The sequence below is a fragment of the Rana temporaria genome, chromosome 10 (assembly GCF_905171775.1).
Source record: "Rana temporaria chromosome 10, aRanTem1.1, whole genome shotgun sequence".
In the NCBI taxonomy this organism is placed as follows: domain Eukaryota; kingdom Metazoa; phylum Chordata; class Amphibia; order Anura; family Ranidae; genus Rana; species Rana temporaria.
Window position 1 is genome coordinate 118,703,601 of NC_053498.1, and position 23,897 is coordinate 118,727,497.

General features: G+C 46.5%; 1 protein-coding gene across 4 annotated transcripts; it reads right to left on the reverse strand.

The window, feature by feature from the left end:
- Positions 1 to 940: 940 nt before the first annotated feature.
- On the reverse strand, positions 941 to 23,833 carry LOC120915508 (F-box only protein 6-like). Of its 4 annotated transcripts, none has more exons than XM_040326075.1 (7): positions 23,338 to 23,833; positions 19,392 to 19,512; positions 16,382 to 16,635; positions 14,231 to 14,357; positions 7,315 to 7,410; positions 2,323 to 2,458; positions 941 to 1,232 (listed from the first exon to the last, which is right to left on the reverse strand). In XM_040326075.1, the coding sequence occupies exons 2-7, from the start codon at positions 19,418 to 19,420 to the stop codon at positions 1,071 to 1,073; spliced, it is 804 nt and encodes a 267-aa protein (XP_040182009.1). In that variant the 5' UTR covers positions 19,421 to 19,512; positions 23,338 to 23,833; the 3' UTR covers positions 941 to 1,070. The 4 variants fall into 4 exon arrangements, with proteins under 4 accessions (XP_040182009.1, XP_040182006.1, XP_040182007.1 ...); XM_040326072.1 differs by having other exon boundaries at positions 16,382 to 16,638; positions 23,489 to 23,832; XM_040326073.1 differs by having other exon boundaries at positions 16,382 to 16,638; positions 23,444 to 23,832.
- Between the last annotated feature and the right edge of the window lie 64 nt (positions 23,834 to 23,897).

Consider the following 23,897-nt stretch of genomic DNA (forward strand, 5'->3'; position numbering starts at 1 on the left):
TGGTGTCACATTGACAGTGACAGGTGGGGTTTCAAAACAATGATGCTTGGGATTTCAGAGCAATGGCAAAGTGACACTGCAGGTTTTGAGAAATAACAGAATGACACTTGTTGTTCCAGTGTAATAGTAGAAAGACACTTGAGGTTAGCATCAACGGCCAGGCAACATTCAGAGTTCTATGAAATTACATTTTGGGTTTCAGAACAATGACAGAATCACTCTTGGGGCTCCAAAACATGGTAAAAAGTTGCAGTTCCAGAGCAAGGGTACAGGGATGCTTGAGGTTGTAGACCCATGACATAGTCATGCTTGGGGTTGTAGAGCAATGACCCAGCAATGTTTGGGGTTGTAGAGAAATGACACAGTGATGATTGGGGTTCTAGAGAAATGATAGTGACAATTGGGCTTGTAGAGAAATGACACAGTGATGCTTGTGGTTTTAGCGCAATGACACAGCGATGCTTGGGGTTGTAGGACAAAGAAACAGCAATGCTTGGGGTTGTAGGACAATGACACCGTGATGTTTGGGGTTGTAGAGAAAGGACAAAGTGATGCTTGAGGTTCCAGAACAAAGACACAGTGATGCTTTGGGTTCCAGAACAAAGACACAGTGATGCTTTGGGTTCCAGAACAAAGACACAGTGATGCTTGAGGTTCCAGAACAAAGACACAGTGATGCTTTGGGTTCCAGAACAAAGACACAGTGATGCTTTGGGTTCCAGAACAAAGACACAGTGATGCTTTGGGTTCCAGAACAAAGACACAGTCATGCTTTGGGTTCCAGAACAAAGACACAGTGATGCTTTGGGTTCCAGAACAAAGACACAGTGATGCTTTGGGTTCCAGAACAAAGACACAGTGATGCTTTGGGTTCCAGAGTAATGGCAAAGCAACTCCCCAGGCTGTGAGAATTGACATACTGACATTGTTTATTTTTTATTTATTTTTTTATCAAGGACAAAGCAACACACGGGGTCCTAGTTTTAAGTTGGTGACACTCTAGAGCTCTTCGGTTTATTGTGATCTCACACACACAGATGACATCATCATTAAAAGGTTTCATGTGCCAGTCACCTGTTCTCATATAGAGTAAGATCTTCCGGTTCTATGGTGACACTGCTGTTGGTGACTCGAACTCCGTACCAGCCGGCCCAGAACTGTGTGTCATTACCACCATGCTGGAAATATATATAGCGCACTCCTGGTCCGTAGTTACTGAACCTACATGTCATCTTATAAAAAAAAGGGAAAAAATAATGAATAAAGAATGAAATTTAAATTATCTCTAGTGAGCACACATTATACACAAATATACATTACTAGCTAGATTCACATAGAGTTAGGTCGGCGTATCTACTGATACGCCGACCTAACTCGGAATCTGCGCCGACCTAAGTTTAAGTGTATTCTCAAACAGAGATACACTTAAACCTATCTAAGATAGGACAGCTTGCGCCGTCCTATCTTAGGGTGCAATATTTAGGCTGGCCGCTAGATGGCGCTTCCATTGCGGTCGGCGTAGAATATGTAAATCACTAGATACGCCTATTCACGAACGTACGCCCAGCCGACGCAGTACAGATACGCCGTTTACATAACGCATTATCAGGCCTAAAGATATTCTATCAAATAGTTGGAATAGTAATGTTAAAGTATGGCCGCCGTTCCCGCTTCGAAATTCGAAAATTTGACGTTGTTTGCGTAAGTCGTCCGTAAATAGGGATTTAGGTCATTTACGTCCACGTCGAAACCAATAGGCCCGTGCGGCGTACGTTGCCGCAATGCACACTGGGATATGTAGGCGGACGGCGCATGCGCCGTTCCAAAAAAACATCAATCACGTCAGGTCAAGCTCCATTAACATAAAACACGCCCCCTCAGCTAAATTTGAATTAGGCGCCATTACGCCCGCCCGATTTACGCTACGCCGCCGTAACTTAGCAGGCAAGTACTTTGTGAATCATGTACTTGCCTCGCTAACTTACGGCGGCATAGTGTAAACACGATACGCTACGCCGCCGCAAAGTTAAGACGCCCTACCTGAATCTAGCTATACATATACATTAACTAATATGTCTTTCTGGATGTGAATTTCACATTTCACTTGCTGTCTGTTAAAGGACAGTCTACCATATAAAGATATGCAAATCCCCCCTCAGTATGTCAGAAATTACAGTCAAATTTAATGCTGCAGGAATGCTGAGATAAATCTACTACAGGATAGACCACCTAGGTATTGCATTACTGCCCATCAGCCTGAGGCTGCATTCACTGGCGGTATAGGATCATATGGCTTTATAAGAATTTGTAGCGTTGTCATACCTGTCGCCAACAGGCGTCGCTCCACTGCTCTATAAATACTTTTTCTGGGGCAAATTCCCGAATGGTCGTCTTCTTTTTAGAAAGCAGTTGAACCACCAACTCATACTGACAGCCGCAATCCTTCCTCGCTGCATACCTGAGGGAAAGGGAGAGGTTACTAAATGTTAATGATCCCAGAAGAGCTCCCTCCACACACTGACAGGATGTGAGCCCATCCCCCCTCCCCCCCTTCTCGCAGGTTCACACCCGAGACTCCCTGTAAGCCTGTGTTTGGTTGACTCCCGCCTGGAGTGATGGGGGACGTTCATCATGGGGATATTGGGATCCTTTGTCTGCACCACGGCCATCATCTCTGGTTACATGTCACCTTCTATATGCTTCGAGCGAATACAAATCCCCCTGAAGAAGACCAAATTGTGGTCGAAACGCGTCGGGGTATTCTTATGGAAGCTACTTCATCAATGGCACTATATATTATTCCATTGTATCATTTAACATTTAATTGTTGTTGAGATAGGTCTCCAACTGTCTGTAACCTGAATGTATTTTATATTACAACTATCTGCATCTTCATTACTCGTGATACAGAAACCTAGTAAAGAATTTTTTTTTTATATATTTCCATGTCTTTGAATTTAATATACCTTACACAATATGTCGCTTAAAAGCCCCCGGGGGGAATTTCTCAATTTTTGTCACTAAATGTTAACATGAAGCTTCTCCACTGTAAACACACAACGGTTTCCAGTTATATAATGTGACTTTTTTAGATTCGGGAGGAAAGCTGCCTTCGGTTGATTGCAGCGGAGGATGAGATGATCCACCATAGAGTGAAGTAAGCAGCAAATCAAAGGCAAATGAACAAATAAAGAGTACGTAAATGCTCCTAAAAATTCTGTCATCATGCAGACAGGACCTAATCGACGTTCCCAAAGATTGGTAGGAATCGCCACACCTCCGTGTGTTGTTAGAACACTGATTATATATCGTAGAGATTGCATAAGCATAAACAAGCCAGGTATAGCAATGGAACTACATATATTGAAGACTAGGGGCCAGATTCAGAAAGACTTACGCTGGCGTATCTAATGATATGCCGCGTAAGTCCACGGATGCGCCGTCGTATCTATGCGCTGTATTCACAGTACAAGATACGCCTGAATTTTGGCTTCCTACGACCGACGTAAGTCTCCTACACCCGTCGTATCTTAGATGCATATTTACGCTGGCCGCTAGGGGCGCTTTCATTGATTTACGCATCGAATATGTAAATGACCTAGATACGCCGATTCACGAACGTACTTGCGCCCGTCACAGTAAGCTACGCCGTTTACGTAAGGCGTACGTCCGGCGTAAAGATAAACCACCAAATAGCTGGTCTAAGTCGTCTAGGGTATGGACGTCGGAACTGCCGTCGGATTTTACGTTGTTTACTTAAGTTGTACGTGAATGGGGCTGGGCGTAGGTTACGTTCACGTCGAAAGCATTGAGCCGTCGTATCTTAGGGAGTATACGCAACGTGATTCTGAGCATGCGCTCGTATGCGCCGTTCGTACAGCCATGCATTTACATGGGGTCACGCAGGGCCGATCCTCCCTATAGGCTCACTATGCAAGCCGCTTAGTGCCCCGCAAAGCGGCGAAGCGCCCCCCAAATTACTAGAGACCCCGCCTGGTGAGAAGTAATTTTCGCCCCCTCACCTCGCTTCTAAACTCGCTGGCTGAGTCATTTCCGATAGCAGAACACCCCCTCCCCCCGCTTCTCAACTTTCTTTAATGTGACATGTCACTGTCGTCAGCGCCCCCCGCTTCTCATTTTTAATGTGCCATGTCATTTTGCTTAGGGCCCCAGGGAGGTCAGGATCGGCACTGGGGTCACGACTCATTTTAATACAACACGCCCACTACCTGCCTACTTTGAATTAGGCGGGCTTACGCCGGCCTATTTACGTTACGCTGGCGTAAATATGGGAGCAAGTGCTTTGTGAATATTCAGCTTGCCTCTCAATGTTACGTCGGCGTAGCGCATATGAGATGCGCTACGCCGGCACAAAGATACGACAATGTACCTGAATCTGGCCCTAGGACTTTTTCTGTAGAAGCTGCTGAGCCGGTGCCAGCCGCAGACAGAGCAGAGGGCTTCATTAGCCGATACCAACCTCCTCTGTAATTCCGGCTGCAGTCCCAGGTGGAGTCTCAACTGCACTCCACCTTTTATCCCCACTAGTAGGATCTGGAGAGGCACCGGCAGCAGATAGTAGCCCACAGTAAGGGGAAAATAAGTCCCCAGTGGGTTCCTGCCAGCCTGAAAAAACAGCACAGTGTCACCTTAAGGTCGGATGGTATAATGTATCTTCCACCTGCCTACAACCAGGCCATTCAATTAAGCAAACAGCCTTTTCATAAGTGTAGCACCCTCTAGCTAGGTAGGTGCTAAAGTGAGGATTTTTCTGAGAGTAGGACAATTTAGACAGGCGTAGCTGGTTGCTAGGCCCGTTTGTTTTCATTATGAGCTGGGTGGCTCAGGGTAGAAGCTGGTGACTCACAGGCAGCATCACTTCACGGTCACCTCCCTCTTCCTTCTAGAAAGTACTAGGAGAGGAGGGGAAGAGAGGTGGAGCTGTCTGGGGTATCTTAAGAAGCCTTGACCAATACCCTATTTGTATTGGTAGGGGGAAGGCCTCCTTAAATACCTGGGGTCAGCCAAGCTGGGGAGGAGTTGTCGGGTGGAAGAGCTGGAGTGAGGGATTGTGGAGCCTGTCGGGCCCACAGGGAGCTCCCCGGTCAGGGGAGGGGTGACCAAGGGTTGGAGCGCGGGTGCATCCAGAAAGAGTGAAGAGATCTTGAAAGGAGAGACACATGAAAGAACACATATAAGACAACGGGAGAGAACACTTCTAAGAGTCTACAGGGAAGGACTACTGTTCGCAGCCAGGAGGGCTGGTTAGTGGAGAACAGTGGGGAGGACTGGGGAGGCACACCTAAGAGAACTGGGGAGGCATGCCTGAGAAAACTGGGACTGTGAAAAGGGCAGTGGAGAGAGGTCATTGCAGCCAGGTTGGCTGGCAGGACTTGAAGAGAGCTATCTGGGAGTGGTAGCTGAATACGGGACATCTAGCACCTGAACTATTACTACACCACAGGGGGCAGAGGTCCCTGCCTGCAAAAGGCAATTCATTGAGGCCTGGCTGAAGCCATGTCAGGCCTACCCATGCGGTGCTAGCTAGTCTGGAGGAGTAACAGTCTGCAGCAAAGGAAGTACTGGTGGAGTAACAGTCTGCAGCAAGTGTTTATGCTGGAGAGAAGGTTGAGGTGTATATACTAGAGTGTATATAGGAGTCTCAAACAGGTTTGCACTGAATATTCCTGGGCATCCCATAATTCCCAAATCCCTATCCAAGTTTTATCCCCTCAAATAAAAATAAAAAACAAAGCTATGGACTGGTCTATGTCTTTGAATGACTGAGATGGATGTCAGGCTGGGCAGGGTGACAGGTGAACCACAACATTCAGCAACCCTACGGGGGGGCATGGCTACATAAGTATAATAAATCTGCATTTAACATATTTTATGCATGGTATTTACCTGTAAAATTCCTAAGGCCCCATACACACGAGTGGATCCATCCGCTGAAAAATCTCAGCGGATCGGTTTCAGCGGATAGATCCCCTGGTGTGTACGTTCCAGCGGATATTTATCCGCGGATATTTCCGAATTCCAGCAGATAAAAATTTGTAGACATGTCTACCAATCTATCCGCTTGAATCGGCACCAGCGGATCGATCCGGTGGTCTGTACAGACTCACCGTATCGATCCGTCCGAACCCATCCCTCGCATACGTCGTAATGATTCGACGCATGCATGGATATCCTTATATGACAGCGATGGGAATTCGGCGCGGATTTCAATCCGATGGTGTGTACACTCCATCGAATTAAAATCCGCAGAGGATTTATCCGCGGATACGGTCCGGCGGACCGTATCCGCGGATAAATCCTATCGTGTGTATGGGGCCTGAGACTTCTGCTTGGTGTTACTATCTTGGATGTAATGTCAACAGCTGAAGTTGTCACTCAAGTGGCACTCTATAGCATTCTCCTTTGCTTTTAGCTACGTAAAAGGCTATGTAGGGAGGAAAGCGGAAGGCAAGGGGAACCCCTGAACTCTTTACAGAGCGCACTCCTGAACTCTTTACAGAGCGCACTCCTGAACTCTTTACAGAGCGCACCCCTGAACTCTGTACAGAGCGCACCCCTGAACTCTGTACAGAGCGCACCCCTGAACTCTCTACAGAGCGCACGCCTGAACTCTCTACAGAGCGCACGCCTGAACTCTCTACAGAGCGCACGCCTGAACTCTCTACAGAGCGCACGCCTGAACTCTCAACAGAGCGCACGCCTGAACTCTCAACAGAGCGCACGCCTGAACTCTCTACAGAGCGCAAGCCTGAACTTGGCATTCTGTAGATAGTGCACGCCTGAATCCTGCACTCTGTACACAGCATAAAGTAATAATCGAATGCAGAGGCAATTATTCAATATGATAAAGAGTAGATACATAGTCTTACCAATACAAACGGCCATTTGAGGGCAACCATAATGCTGATGTGGCCCGCAATTAAATTGAGTTTGAAACCCCTGGTCTAGAGAGTGACCATCAGTTGGTCTTTTACACAATGCCCATCTCTCAGTCCCCATTCCACAGCCCTTACAGGCATGTGTCCTACCCCTCTCTCCAGCGGGTTGGAGGCTGGAAGCAGGAGTAACTGGAGATTTTGGGTGGGCATGCGGCAGGTGTGGGTGTTGCAAATGCACAGAGATGTGTGCAGGAGAAGGGGCGATGGAGTATTACACAATAGGCTCTTTAAGTTTATAAGTAGCAATGGCTTGGTGGTCATGATGCCCTACGTCATGGCCTATGTGGCATATTGAGAAATCCAGCCCTGGTGATATACTGTAATTCAATATCAGGGAATACATTATTTTTTTTACCAGTCTTTGATGACAATGTCCGGTTGAAAAGTGTCCATAAATTTGTTGCTGTACCCCATTTTCTTCAGGTCTATCAGCTGAGATTTCTTGCAAATCCTGGAAAGATCAAAATGTTCAATCAATTTAGTCAGGCTCTTCAGATGCTCATAGGGGGTCCTGAATTAACGTCTCCCTCATACACTGTCCATACTTGTATTCAATTCCCCTTTTGTCTGACAACTGTCACCTTGACGGGAAGTAAGAAGAAATAATGGAGACACAGATATAAAAAGAAAATCCTGACAGACATTCAAACCCTTCCCCACTCCATACAACTGTTTTAAAGTGGAAATTTTTCAACCAACCTCTCTCTCAATCATTATACTGCTAGCATTAAGAAAAATCATAGGAAAGTATATCATATGTACTTGTTTTAAACTTAAAAAAAAAAAAAAAAAAAAAATCAGTTACTTCTTGGTTTCCAGGCCAGGAAAATTATGTTATACATTCCAGAAGTCTTCAGGAGGGGTGGAAAGGAGGATGGGTTTTCTCAGCTAAGCACTAGTGTTGAGCAGAATACGCCATATTCGATTTCGCGATATATCACGAATATATAGCCGAATATTCGAGAAATATTCGCTAAATTCGAATATTCGTGATATTTTATCGAAATGAAATTTTTGCGAAATTTCGCTATTGCGAATGCGAAAATAATTGCGAAATTTTGACAACAGCGGAAGGAGCACTCTGATTGGCTCAGAATATTCGTGATATTTTGCACTCTGATTGGCTCAGAATATTCGTGATATTGTATTGAAATTTCGCAAAATGCGAATGCGATATTGATGGCGAAATTTCGGAAGGAGCACTCTGATTGGCTCAGAATATTCGTGATATTTTACAATACAAAATAATTGCGAAATTTCGACAAATGCGGAAGGAGCACTCTGATTGGCTCAGAATATTCGTGATATTTTACAATACAAAATAATTGCGAATATTCGGCAAATGCGGAAGGAGCACTCTGATTGGCTCAGAATATTCGTGATATTTTACAATACAAAATAATTGCGAATATTCGGCAAATGCGGAAGGAGCACTCTGATTGGCTCAGAATATTTGTGATATTTTACAATAGAAAATAAAAAGTGTTTTGCATTGGTGGTGATTCTTTACTCTATCCATCTGTCACAGCCGTTTGTCAATCAAACACCTTGAAGATTGAACACGTTCATGCTGCATGCTTTGGACTTTTTTTCACTTCACATAGCAAAGACATTTTTATGAAAGATTATTTTTCTATTATTGGGACTATATTTCTTTATATATTTGTTTCACTGTGTATTTCACAAGTTATTTGCGCTTGCTTATTTTATAATTTGCCCACATGTCTTGTCACTAGACATATTTTTTATTCTTGTAGAGCGACTCCATTTTCTGTCTTGTATTAATTTATGTTGTATAACATTTTTGAGTTGCTGCTGTATTCTCCCCTTTTTTTAAGGTATGCGCAATTTTTTCCTTCTTACAAAAAAAAATAATATCAAACATACAAATATTCATAACAGAAACATACACAAAGCCCCCCCCCCCCCCCTTTTGCATCAGAGACAATCAGAGTTCTCCTACCACAGTTATCGAAAATTCGCAATCATTTTCGCATTCGCATTAGCGAAAATTCGCAATTTTTTTTTTTATATTCTGCAACATAAAAGGATCGCCTCAGCTTAGCTACTCAGCCCAGGGTCTCTAATCATACCAGCAATGCTTTTAGACGTCGATAGGATGTGATCTGTTTTAAAAATAAAATTGAAAAAATGCGAATATTCGGAATAGCGAATATTCACCGCGAAATTCGAAATATATCGCGAATACTCGAATATGCCATATTCGAGCCGAATATTCGCAATACGAATATTCGTGAGCAACACTACTAAGCACACCCTCCTGCCTGCCTGCATGACTGTTCTAAGGGCAGATGGATTTCAGAAAGTAAATGTCACATGAATCCTCTGCCCTTACTCAAGATGGCCACGGGCAGATATGCTAGGGCGGTGTTTTTTCAAAGTGATTTGTCAGCAAAATAAAGCATAGAGACGTGGATGGATGGGGGAGTTTTGCTTTGAATATCAAAAATGAATTAAATAGCATTTTTTCGTTTGTGGTACTCAGATGTAGTGTTGTTCCACTTTCAATCCCGAACCAATTCATTGCAACTAGCTAGCTACTATGTAAAACGTTTTTTTTCCTGCTGGGATTCCCGACCGTGTGTACAGGGCTTAATAGTGTGAACTGGGGCTTACTGCTATTAGAAGGTCAAGGGTCCTACTTATTAAAAAGAGATGCACTGCAACTATAGGCAGACCTGGCACCGGCATGGTGGGTGCTGCCAGGTAGCGGGAAGGGGGATCAGCGAATGTCCATTGGCTGATCTCCCCTTTTTAATGTGAAAAATGTAACTTTTGGGTCTGGATGTCACTTTCCCTGGCTAATGTGGCCAGGAAATAAGCTAATAGAACGTGATCTGTGTTCCATTAGCTTTAAAAGAGGGCAGATGAGAACTCAGAGGTCTACAGTGCCTTGAAAAAGTATTCATACCTCTTCAAATTTTCTACATTTTGTCAAAAACCATTGTATTGGGATTTTATGTGATAGACCAACACAAAGTGGAAGTGGAAGAAAATGATAATTGGTTTTCCAAATTTTTTACCAAGAGTTTTCTGGTGTGCTTTCAGAAAGCGCACCACACCTGCAAGATATATTAGAAGTCTATGGCAAAGCGTAGCTAACCTGAAGGTGTGGGTAAACCACAGTGCATCTATGTGAAAGCAGCCTCATAGGGGGCTCAGTACAGTGAGAGTTCATTTACATTTGCAGCTTGGTGGTGCAGTAAAACCCCATACCGTACTTTTCGGCGTATAAGGCCTCGTACAGAAGACGGAACATGTCTGCTGAAACTGGTCCGCTGACCAGTTTCAGCAGACATGTTCGGTCGTGTGTACGGCCGACCGGACAGGTTTCCAGCGTACATTTGTCCACCCGACCGTTTTTCGAGCGGACACATGTTTCTTAGCATGCTAAGAAACATGTCCGCTGGAATCCTGTCCGTCGGACACGTTCGGTCGTCTGTACAGACTCACCGTACATGTCCGAGCGGCCGCCATCCCTCGCATGCTTCGAATCACTTTGACGCATGTGTGGAAGCATTGACCTTCCAGCGTCGCACACGTCACCGCGTCATCGTCGCGGCGACAGCGCGGACACGTCACCGCGCTGTCTGTCCGCGCGGATTTCTGTCTGATGGTGTGTACAACCATCAGACAGAAATCTCCGAGGGGACATGTCCGCTGAAAACGGTCCGGCGGACCGTTTTCAGCGGACTGTCCCCTTGTCTGTATGAGGCCTAAGACGACTGGGCGTATAAGACGACCCCCTAATTTTCCAGGAAAATTTTGGGTTTTGGTATATACTCGCCATATAAGACTACCCCCTTCCTACTAGTCTTTCTGGAAGCTGAGGGGTAGCCAGAACCGCTGACAGAAACAGGCTTTTTCAAATCTCACTGTGCCATTACATTACATTACATGCCTCACTGTGCCATTACATTACATTACATGCCTCACTGTGCCATCACTTGCCCCTCACTGTGCCATCACATTACATGCCCCCACTGTGCCATCACTTTCCCCCCACTGTGCCATCACTTGCCCCCCACTGTGCCATCACTTGCCCCCCACTGTGCCATCACTTGCCCCTCACTGTGCCATCACATTACATGCCCCCACTGTGCCTGAACTTGCCCCCCACTGTGCCTAAACTTGCCCCCCACTGTGCCTGAACTTGCCCCCCACTGTGCCTGAACTTGCCCCCCACTGTGCCTGAACTTGCCCCCCACTGTGCGAACAGTGCAATCACTCCCGTTTTTCTGAATCAAATACTAGGCCGTGACAGTCTCTGTGCTGCGAGCGTCAATGATTTGAAAGCCGCGCCTTCTCCTCAGACTGTCCTGTGATAGGCGGAACACAAATTTTCCCAGCAGCGCCTCTGTTCTGTGTTCCGCCTATCACGGACGTCTTCGCATCTCGACCGAGGATGAGAAGGCATCTGTGATAGGAGGAACACAGAACAGAAGCGCTGCTGGGAAGATTTGTGTTCCGCCTATCACAGGACAGTCTGAGGAGAAGGCGCGGCTTTCAAATCATTGACGCTCGCAGCACGGAGACTGTCACCGGCGTATAAGACGACCCCCGACTTTTTTTGCATTTTTTTGCATCCAGAAAGTCGTCTTTAAGAAGAAAAATGTTACTGCGCTGATCTAATTATCCAGAGGTATTTAATCTCTGGGAATATGGACATAAGTGAAATATCAGGGCCACAATGTACCCAATCTTAAGTGTGAATAACCTGAATACAAACAATAAAAAATATAAGAAATATATGAGTCATACAAATGTGACACAGTGATTTCAAACTTAAATCATATATCTAGATCAGTGTGTCAGCATACAATCCATATGCCACAGTGCTTCTATGAGAAAAATGGCTGTTGCTGCTACTGACCAACCAAATAGTGAAAACAATACGAAAGATATTACAAAAAAAAAAATATATATATTATATATATATATATGTGTGTGTAAAAACCCAATATGCAGTACGCCAACTGCACCGTGAGTTGTCCAATAACCAATATTGGAACAAAATAAAATAAATATCAATAAAAGTGAAATAATTATCAAACAACCATACAAATGTGCAATGTGCTGGCTGCACTTAAAAATAGTCCAAATGACAGGCAATCTTGCTCTTATACAATAGGTTCCAGCAAACACAAGGTTCAATGTTGGTAATGCTGTGTACAGGAAAGTGCCGCTATCTCTTCCACCCGACAAAGATGTGCCACCATCACCAATGGTTAAAATCAACACTCACCAGACCCCAGATATTATTAGGCTCCAAAGTGGTGTCTTTTCTTTGTCGGTCAGTGGGTGTTGCCTCCTTTTCCCTTTTACAAGGTGTCATCAATTCCTCAAAAACAAGGGGCTCATCATGGTGTAGTATATTAAAATATGTATTTATTTAAAAAAGGTAAAAAAATATAACACTTACAATATAAAGTGCCTCTGACCGGCACTGAGTGTCTTTGGCAGTGTCAACCGTTAAAAGCCGCTGACCAGCATTTAAGTGGCGTCCTAAGAGGTGTGCTTGCCCCGCTGTGCTCCGCATGTATTGCTACAAGGGGTCCGTGCGCGCTGGTGTGCTGCACCCTCAATGTGTGTGTCCAAACAGCCTCTACGCGTTTCGCTAGTTGCGTCGTCAGGAGAGCTGTCGTCTCCTGACGACGCAACTAGCGAAACGCGTAGAGGCTGTTTGGACACACACATTGAGGGTGCAGCACACCAGCGCGCACGGACCCCTTGTAGCAATACATGCGGAGCACAGCGGGGCAAGCACACCTCTTAGGACGCCACTTAAATGCTGGTCAGCGGCTTTTAACGGTTGACACTGCCAAAGACACTCAGTGCCGGTCAGAGGCACTTTATATTGTAAGTGTTATATTTTTTTACCTTTTTTAAATAAATACATATTTTAATATACTACACCATGATGAGCCCCTTGTTTTTGAGGAATTGATGACACCTTGTAAAAGGGAAAAGGAGGCAACACCCACTGACCGACAAAGAAAAGACACCACTTTGGAGCCTAATAATATCTGGGGTCTGGTGAGTGTTGGTGATGGTGGCACATCTTTGTCGGGTGGAAGAGATAGCGGCACTTTCCTGTACACAGCATTACCAACATTGAACCTTGTGTTTGCTGGAACCTATTGTATAAGAGCAAGATTGCCTGTCATTTGGACTATTTTTAAGTGCAGCCAGCACATTGCACATTTGTATGGTTGTTTGATAATTATTTCACTTTTATTGATATTTATTTTATTTTGTTCCAATATTGGTTATTGGACAACTCACGGTGCAGTTGGCGTACTGCATATTGGGTTTTTACACACACATATATATATATATAATATATTTTTTTTTTTGTAATATCTTTCGTATTGTTTTCACTATTTGGTTGGTCAGTAGCAGCAACAGCCATTTTTCTCATAGAAGCACTGTGGCATATGGATTGTATGCTGACACACTGATCTAGATATATGATTTAAGTTTGAAATCACTGTGTCACATTTGTATGACTCATATATTTCTTATATTTTTTATTGTTTGTATTCAGGTTATTCACACTTAAGATTGGGTACATTGTGGCCCTGATATTTCACTTATGTCCATATTCCCAGAGATTAAATACCTCTGGATAATTAGATCAGCGCAGTAACATTTTTCTTCTTAGAGCACTATTGACCCCCACTAAGGGCACACAGTACTGCAGCAGATCACAGTTCACATTTATTTATTTATTTTCTTTTGCGCCGGTGACACTCATAACCAACAGAAAGTCGTCTTATACGCCGGAAAATACGGTAGTTAAAATGTGTTATTATCTGCCCCACACCCCCAACCACTGGTGTAGAGTCAGGGGTCACAATGGCGACCTTGATCCATGCTCCATGCAGCCCTTGCGGCCTCCCTGTCACATTCTGTTTTACACTTGGACAGGGGGGCAGTGGGGGCACATATAATGTAATCTCTCCGTATTCCTCTTGCAACTGCTAAAAGCTGGCTTCTCCTCCTCTCCCTCCTGCCGGGAATCAGTGGCTGCAGGGGGAAAATCTTTATTATGCTATGCAAAATAAAACCTTCTAAATTCTGAATCATTCATTTTATTGTGGCCCCTGACCAGTTACCAAATCACTTAAGTGACCATCGCTCTTCAAAAGGTTGAGCACCACACCACTGACTTAGGGGGTCTTTTCACACCACCCCAAGAGCAGGAGAGTTTTGTAAAAAAAAGAAAAGAAGGTAAATTACGACTTTACCCAAAGGAAGTCACAAAGTATTTGGTGACGGTCTCATCTGGGAAATTTTCTCCTAAATCTCCAGGTAATTTTTCCACCTTCCAAAGATCACCGCCGTTTTCCTCTATTGTCCATGAATTAAATTTCTCTATACCAGGAAAATAAAAAGAAGATACAATTAATGGGTTTGTTTTAGATAACTTTTGTTAATTGGAAGCTTTGCCAGTTAAAGGGCGCCTGGACATGCAGAAGGGCGCTAATTTAAAGTGTATGCCAACTTTAAAGTGTATACCATTGAAAGAGTTTTGGTGCATTTGTTCCTATAAGGCTTGGTTCACACTGCCACGACCTGAAAGTCATGCGACTTTGCCAGGTGGCTTCTTGGCAACTTGAGAACTACTTTGATAGAAGTATAGAATAGAATAGAAGTCGCCTTGAAGTAGTACAGGAACCTTTTCTAAAGTCGAAGCAGCTCCTGTGGGCAAAGGAACGTACAGGTACATTGCTTTGAAATTCCCACCGTGCGGGCGCACGCCCGTCGCAAGCTCCAAGCCTGTGTGAACCGTGAACTCGATGTCCGCAGGTGCCCCGTGATCGTGTCACGGAGCTGCAGAACAGGGAGATGTCTGTGTAAACAATGCATTTCCCTGTTCTGCCTAGTGACAGGACACTGATCTGCTGGCATGTTACATGTAGCCCAGCCCCCTCCCTCACAGTTAAAATCACTCCCTAGGACACGTTTAACCCTTTTCTCGCCCCCTAGTGATTAACCCCTTCCCTGCCAGTGTCATTTACACAGTAATCAGTGCATTTTTTATAGCGCTGATCTGTGTATAAATCACAATGGACCCAAAATAGCGTTGAAAGTGTCCGATGTGTCCGCCATAATGTCGCAGATCGCCACCATTACAAAAAATGGCCCGGTCATTGGGTAGCCAAATTCTCCGGGGCTGAAGTGGTTAAGACAGCTCTCATTGCTCTCATTGACTAACATTAACCTCTTCCTTCCCTCACTTTAGCCAAAAGCACAGGCCTAAACTGCCAGGAGGGTGTCCATGTATGTCCTCCCCTGCATGTGCTGCCTACGTGCCCCCTGCGGGGTAAGGGCAGTGCGCTCAGCGAGTTCATTAGACTCAGCTGATTACGGATCGGATTAAGGGGCCGATCCCTGACAATGACAGCTGATCACATGATATAAACAGAAGTCGGCAAATCGCTTTTTTTTTTTTTTTTTTTTTCATTATCGGCTTGTGTAAACGTGACATTGGTCTCGCACATGGACACCCACTAAGGAAATGCTTCCTTCAGGCCTGCAGCAGACAAATGATATTATCTCAGCCTAGACAAAGTCACTGGGCCGGATTCAGATAGATTTCTCTATCTATCTGCTGGCGTAACGTATCTGCGATACGGTACGCCGCCGTAACTTTGGGTGCAAGTTCCGTATGCAGAAAGAACTTGCGCCCTTAGTTACGGCGGCGTAACGTATGTGTGGCGGCGTAAGCCCGCCTAATTCAAATGGAGATGTTGTGGGCGTATTTTACTTAAATTTAAGATGACCCCGCGTATTTTACGTTTGTTGTGAACGGCGCATGCGCCGTCCGTGGAATATCCCAGTGTGCATTGCTCCAAAGTACGCCGCAAGGACGTATTGGATTCGACGTGAACGTAAATGACGTCCAGCCCTATTCGCGAACGACTTACGCAAACTACGTAAAATTTTCAAAACTCGGTGCGGAAACGACGTCCATACTTAACATTAGCTACGCCTCATATAGCAGGGGTAACTTTACGCCGGAAAAAGCCTAACGTAAACAACGTAAAAAAATGCGCCGGCGGGACGTACGTTTCTGAATCGGCGTAAATACCTAATTAGCATATTCCTTGCGTAACTATACGTAAGCGCCACCTAGCGGCCAGCGTAAATATGCAGCCTAAGATACGACAGTGTAAGACGCTTACGCCAGTCGGATCTTAGGGAAATCTATGCGTAACTGATTCTCTGAATCAGGCGCATAGATACGACGGCCCGCACTCAGAGATACGACGGCGTATCCGGAGATACGCCGTCGTATCTCGTATCTGAATCCGGCCCTCTAACTGGAACTCAAAGATATTTCTTTAATGATAAAAAGTGGATCCAGAAGTCCAGGATCATAACAAATTGCTCACCCAGCGCACATGGATTTTGAAGCAGGTTCTTCTTGTGGCTGGACAGGTAGTAGAAGATCTTCCAGTCTTTGGGATGTTTCTTGTAGTCTTTTTTGATGTAGCCGGCACGTTGACATTTTAGCTTCCACAGCGTCGCAGAATCGATGACTTCCTTCCACTGACTGCAGACCAGCCGGCAGCGATGGATCAGATCCACAGCCGGGACCAGAGCTAGAATCTCCAGCAATACGTCTTCTGGCAACCTGGTCCACAGGCTACTAGAAGCAAAAATATGATATTCACTCATTTGATCTGCATAGAACACATATGTCAAACACAGTGGCCCGCTGGCCGCGTCCGTAACACCAGGCTTTATTACTGTATGTGGCCCTCACACTCAGTTTTGCAGCTGGAACATGGCAGAACTCCATTCCATCTCTGGCTCTCAACCTCTTCTCCCAACTCCTGGATCTAACAGATCCCTTCCCTGCACACACTCATGGTGGGGAACGACGGGGACAGATCTCCAGAATCTGGGAAAGAGAATGATCTCCCTGTAAGGCAGTGGTTCTCAACCTGGGGGTCGGGACCCCCTCAGGGGTCAAATGATGATTTGCCAGGGGTCACCAAATCCTGGGCTGTTCCTGAAGCCTGCACCACTCTCCCAGCCTTTTTGCGACTGCCCAGCAGGGCTGTCCATGGAGCCTGTGACCACCCAGCTGGACTGTTCCTGGAGCCCACGGCCACCGACCCAGCCTCTTCGCAGCCGTCCATTCAGTTCACGGCATGGGTGGGGGGCAGAGACTAGAGGTCCGCTCACTGGTGAGGATTGTGAGGTGGGAGGGGCTGGAGGAGACCCCATCTCCTGACTTCAGCATAGGTGTCACTGCTACGAGACACCACAAAGTCGGAGACACAGTGAGTAACACTACCTGTGATTATCGTTGTACGAGTGGAAGGGACTCAGGGAGCGCTAAATGTCCATGGGTTGGGGGGTGCAAATTACTTGTCTTGGGAGCTGACAACCCACACTTAGAAAATAATTTTATTGTTGGGGGTCCCCACAACTTGGGAAATTTTATCAGGGGGCCACAGCACTAGAAAGGTTGAGAACCACTGCTGTAAGGCAAGGCAAAGCCACCTACACAGGGAGGTACTAGTGCCTGAATACACAGGTAGAAGAGCCACCTACACAGAGAGGTACTACTTGAGCCAAATGCATGTGCTAGAGCTGGGCCAGGTAGGGGAGATTAGAGATGCACGGAAGCTTGGGGAGTGTTGGGGTTGGGATGTTGCACACACTCTGCATAGCGCACCCCTAAACCATGCACTCTATACATACTGCACCCCTGAACCCTGCACTCTATACATACCACACCCCTGAATCCGGCACTCTGTACGTAGCATACTCCTGTACCCTGCGCTCTGTACATAGTGCACCCCTGAACCCTACACTCTATACGTACCCTCCGAACCCTGTGCTCTGTACGTACCACACCCCTAAACCCTGCACTCTATATGTACCACACACCTGAATAAGAGAAGAGAAAGGAGGGCGCACCGACCTAGTGTGATACTACAGACCACCAAGGCTCTGAGGAAAGGGGTACGCCCCTGAAACGCGTCAGTCATACCACCGGTCAGATACCACTTGATCCGTGTTGTCACCGTGTTCTTCTGGCGTTGCTGTGTACCAGTTGTACTGTTTGTCAAAGCGCTGTTTACAACTCATTTTGTGAGTATAACCATTGTTTTAATATGTGTAATAAAAACCCCTTTTATACGGTATCACACTAGGTCGGTGCGCCCTCCTTTCTCTTCTCTTTTTTAGCCTTGTGAATTCCCATGATTCTGAGGAGGGCTGCAAGACCGCTGAATATACCCTGTAATTGGACCACGTTACCCTATAGCAGGAAATACCAGAGCGCAGGAGAAATTTTCTGTTTGCCACACACCTGAATTCCGCACTCTGTACGTAGCATACTCCTGAGCCCTGCATACTGTACGTAGCACACCACTGTACGTAGTGCACTCCCGAACCCTGCGCTCTGTACGTAGGGCACTCCCGAACCCTGCGCTCTGTACGTAGTGCACTCTTGAACCCTGCGCTCTGTACGTAGTGCACTCTTGAACCCTGCGCTCTGTACGTGGTGCACTCCTGAACCCTGCGCTCTGTACGTACTGCACTCCTGAACCATGCACCCTGTACGTAGTGCACTCCTGAACCCTGCACTCTGTACGTAGTGCACTCCTGAACCCTGCACTCTATACGTAGCATACTCATGAGCCCCACAATCTGAACATAGTGCAGCCCTAAACCATGTGCTCTGTAGGTAGTGCGCTTCCTGATTGGACGGGAGAATGGTCAGTGTGAGAATAGCGAATATTCCCACACAGTTGGGTGGGCCCAGATCATGTTGGGAATTGTAGTTCCCCAGGAACATTGACCAGCAGTGAGGGCCAGACACCTTGGCTGATAGGTCATCTTGGGAGTTGCAGTCCCTCAGTGGCATTAGCCAGCAGTGAGGACCAGCAACTTGTGTGACAGGTCACGCTGGGAGTTGTAGTTCCTCAGTAGCAATGCCCAGCAGTGAGGACTAGAAACTTGTGTGACAGTACTTGCTGGGAGTTGTAGTACCTCAGTAGCAGTGCCCAGCACCGGGCCAGCAGTAAGGGCCAGGCAGTCTAGCAGAAAAGCCAGGCTTTAACGGAGGGCTACAAAGGTAAAGGCATGGGCATTTGCAGCGGTGCATATTGATAGACAGAGCTGACATTTAATCCCCCGTGTTTTCAGCGGAGGTGACTAAAATTTTTAGTGCAGATATTTCTCCTACTTTATGACCACATATCTCTGTCTACCAGGCCCCCATCTTCACACCTTGGCACCCTGCCCTCTCGCTCAATATGCCTGGGGATGGTAGCGTGTGAAATACAATATATAATCATATCCTGCCTGCTTACAAGAAAGCAGAGGCTTGCTTCCAATATGTGGCCAGGCCCAGGAATCAATGCGTCAGCTGTGTGGTCTCACCTCTGCTGTGTGGTCTGCTGGGCCCCCATGTCAGCTGTTACCTCCCCAGCAGCCGCTCTGCCTCCTCTGTCAGCACAGTGCAGAAAAGCACCAAGAAGAGCTTCTGTCTCACGGTGTCAACCTATGGGAAGAAAGAAAATAACTTTCCACTAATGCTACAGAAAAAAATGAACATTCCAGCTGAGAAAGTCCCCTTGTCTACAATGCGGGGCTTGACGTATGACTTTCTCCGGCCTATGGGGGCACACTAATTGTAGTGGAAGTATGGGAAAATGAAAAATGACATAAATGATGCAGTCTGTGATTAGCAATAACACAGCAGTTTTTGTTTTTCAGATTTCCCCCTTTAACATGGTTTTATTATCTGTTGATAGGGTTGCCACCTGTCCGGGTATCACCCAGACAGTCCAAGTTTCAGGCAGACTGAAACCCAGTGGCGTAGCGTGGGTTGTCAGCGCCTAGGGCAAGGCAAGTAATTTGCGCCCCCTAACCTGCAGACTTTTAGCACTCCCCGAGTCCTGTCCCTTCCCTTTCCTTCCTACAATAGTCTCGACCAGCCTGATTCCTACACTGACCACCACACTGACCACTACACGACACTGACCACTATACGACACTGACCACTATACGACACTGACCTACCTGATTCCTATACTGACCAGGGCTGGACTGGGACAAAAATTTGGCCCTGGACTTCATCCAGACTGGCCCACTTTGACAGGTCTCTCCTATGGCGGCCGGACAACTCCTGCACCCCCCCCCCCCCCCGGCCACCCAAGCCCCCTCTCCCCCTTCACTAGGCACTAGCCGTTCTACTTTATTAGAGTAGAACGGCCGGTACTGTTACTCTTATATGCAGTACCAGTGGGGAAGCTAGACATTATTTTACCCGGGGCAAAGAATCCGTTCGGTGCTCCCCTTATGGGACAAAATTAGGCAGAAGTGAGAAACTCCCAGGCCATAACTGTTGAGTCAGCTGTCTGTCCCCTCCCCCCCCCCATGCTCCTCTGTCGTTCCCCCTGCTCCTCTGGTCCTCCCCCTGATTCTCTGTTCCCCCCAGGTGAGCGCTGCGGGGAGGGAGAGACAGAGGAGCGGAGGGGAGCAGCGGTCCGCTGTCACTGAAGCCGGCCCACTGAGCCATCGGCCCACCGGGAAACTCCCTGTAGTCCCAATGACCAGTCCATCCCTGATACTGACCACCACACTGACCTACCTGATTCCCACACTGACCACTACACTAACCACTATACTACACTGACCACTACAATACACTACACTACACTGACCTACCTGATTCCTATACTGACCACTACACTACACTACACTGACCTACCTAATTCCTATACTGACCACTACACTACACTGACTGCTACACTAACCACCATACTGACTACTGTACTGACCACTACACTATACTGACCAATACACTGTACTGACCACTAAACTGACCAGGGTCGGTGCAAGGATTTTTGCCACCCTAGGCGAAACCTAATTTTGACACCCCCATTGGCTCCGCCCCTTGACTATATGACATATTTGTAAAATATGAAAGATGATGTTACGCTGAGTAAATAGATACCTATGTCGTGCTTTAAAATTGCGCACACTTGTGGAATTGCGCCAAACTTCAGTAATTAAAAATCTCCATAGGCGACGCTGTAAAAATGTTTACAGGTACTGGGCCGGATTCATAAAGACTTACGACGGGCGTATCTGTAGATGCGCTGTTGTAAGTCTGAATCCGCGCCGTCGCAACTTTAAGCATATGCTCAAACTGAGATACGCTTAAATGTTGCTAAGATACGACCGGCGTAAATCTCCTACGCTGTTGTATCTTAAAGCAGTGTTTCACCCTAAAAAACAAGTTTCTATGATAACATCAAGCATAGTAGCGCGAGCTACAGTATGCCTTTCTTTTTTTTTTTTGCGCCGTACTCACAGTTTACTGCCGTAATTAAGTTTCAGACTCCCCGCTGGGAATGGGCTTTCCTATGCACAGGGAAGATGATTGACGGCCGGCTATGGCGCGTCATGCTTCCCGAAGATAGCCGAAATAGGACTTGCCTCTTCACGGCGCTATACGGCGCCTGCACACAGACATCGGAGCTGACTGCGAAGGCGCCGTGAAGAGGCAAGTCCTATTTCGGCTATCTTCGGGAAGCATGACGCGCCATAGCCGGCCGTCAATCATCTTCCCTGTGCATAGGAACGCCCATTCCCCGCGGGGAGTCTGAAACTTCATTACGGCAGTAAACAGTGAGTACGGCGCCAAAAAATAAAATAAAGGCGTACTGTAGATCGTGCTAGTATGCTTGATGGCATGCTAGAAAAAAAATGTTTTTTTTAGGGTGAACACCCGCTTTAACTGCATATTTACGCTGGCCGCTAGGGGCGTGTACACTGATTTACGCCTAGAATATGTAAATCAGCTAGATACGCCTATTCACGAACGTACGCCCGGCCGTCGCAGTACAGATACGCCATTTACGTTAGGCTTTTTCCGGCGTAAAGTTACCCCTGCTATATGAGGCACAGCCAATGTTAAGTATGGACGTCGGGCCAGCGTCGAATTTTCCGTTGATTACGTAAGTCGTTCGCGAATAGGGCTGTGCGTAATTTACGTTCACGTCAAAAGCATTGGCTTTTTGCGGGTTAATTTGGAGCATGCGCACTGGGATACTTTCACGGACGGCGCATGCGCCGTTCGTAAAAAGCGTCATTTACGTGGGGTAACAATAAATTTACATTAAACACGCCCACATCTTCCACATTTGAATTAGGCGGGCTTACGCCGGCCTATTTACGCTACGCCGCCGCAACTTTGCTTTGTGAATACTGCACTTGCCTGTCAAAGTTGCGGAGGCGTAGTGTAAATAGGATACGCACATAAATACGCGGTCCCTACCTGAATCTACCCCTATATGTGTAGAGTTACAGAGGGGGTCTAGTGCTAGAATTATTGCTCTCGCTCTAATGATCGTGGCGTATGTAACCTGTGTGTATCTGGCTCTGATACTAGCCAGTGCCTCGCTGCACGTCCCTGGGTGCATACTGCCCCAAGGCATGTACTCAATGCCCCCTCCAGCCCCACCCAGCAGCAGCAGCAGCTGATAGTCTCTCATAGGGCCAGATTCACGTAGCGCAGCGGATCTATAGATCCGCTCGTTCTACGTGAATTAAGATCCGCTCCCGCAAGCTTAGGAGGCAAGTGGCTAATTCACAAACCACTTACCTCCAAACTTGCGACGGCGGATCCTAAATCCCCCGGCGGAATTCAAATTCCGCGGCTAGGGGAGTGTACTATTTAAATCAGGCGCGTTCCCACGCCGATTTAAATGCGCATGCGCCGTCCGGGGAATTTCCCGGCGTACATTGCTCCCACTGACGTCGCTAGGACGTCAGTGGTTGCGACGCTTACGTAAACGACGTCCATCCGTATTCTAGAACGACTTACGCAAACGACGTTAAAAAATTTAAATTCGACGCGGGAACGTCGGCTATACTTAACATTGGCTGCGCCTGATGAAAGCAGGGGTAAGTATACGACGGGTACGCCGCTACTGGAAACGTCGTAAGAAGACTGCGTCGGGTCCGCGTACGTTCGTGAATTTGCGTATCTCGCTGATTTACATATTATTTATCGTAAATCAGCGGGAACGCCCCTGGCGCCATTTTTAAATCGAAAAAAAGATCCAACAGTGTAACACAGTTACACCTGTCAGATCTAAGCCCTATCTATGCGTATCTGATTCTATGAATCAGGCGCATAGATAGGACCAGTTTACGTCAGAGATACGATGGTGTATCTGTAGATACACCGTCGTATCTCTTTGTGAATCTGGCCCATAGAGTTTATCAGACTGCCTTCCGCCCCACACCTTCACACTGGAGCCGTATGCATTGCAGCTCAACGTTCTGCATGCTTTTCTACTACATTATACTATACCAAGTATGAATGCGTCTGATGGAGCCGTCCGCTCTCATAGCAGCTGCAGTGACAGCAAAGGGTTAATTCATGCTGGGGATTTTCCAAGTTTGAGAACTTTACCCACTAAAAAGGAAGTGAAAGCAGACGCGCAGAATGCGATCAGACTCACGGAGCCAGGCTGCAGATTGACAAATCTTCCTCATCTTCTTTAATAGGAAGGACACACAGCCCTATAATACCGAGTCCCACGGCTGTGTGCAGACGCCATGACACCCTGGGCTCATGTGAATGACGACGCCCTTTGGTCCACTCCCCGCCCATTGCTCCGGGCTAAGCAAATATAGTCGAAATAGAAAAGGCGTGTATATGTTTGTAGCTGGATCTTGGTGTGCTTTGTGTATTTCTTCCAGATCTGTGCAGTAATCCATTGTGAAATAAAGAAGAGAGAGATGGGATTATATAAACATAAAATGGTGTAGTGCTATACATAAAATGACATTTCATTAGTGCCACAAAAATCATAAATAATCATAAACCCCTGCAAGGGCTGCTGGTAACTGGCTCTCCTATTCCTGCAC

Excerpts from the sequence above, each read along its gene's own strand:
- LOC120915508 (XM_040326072.1), bottom strand. The coding sequence starts at position 19,420 with ATGGGGGCCCAGCAGACCACACAGCAGAG. Across the intron at positions 16,639-19,391 it reads CAGCAGACCACACAGCAGAG|TAGCCTGTGGACCAGGTTGC; the intron begins GTGAGACCACAC and ends TTTTGCTTCTAG. Across the intron at positions 2,459-7,314 it reads GACATTGTCATCAAAGACTG|GTATGCAGCGAGGAAGGATT; the intron begins GTAAAAAAAATA and ends CCTTTCCCTCAG.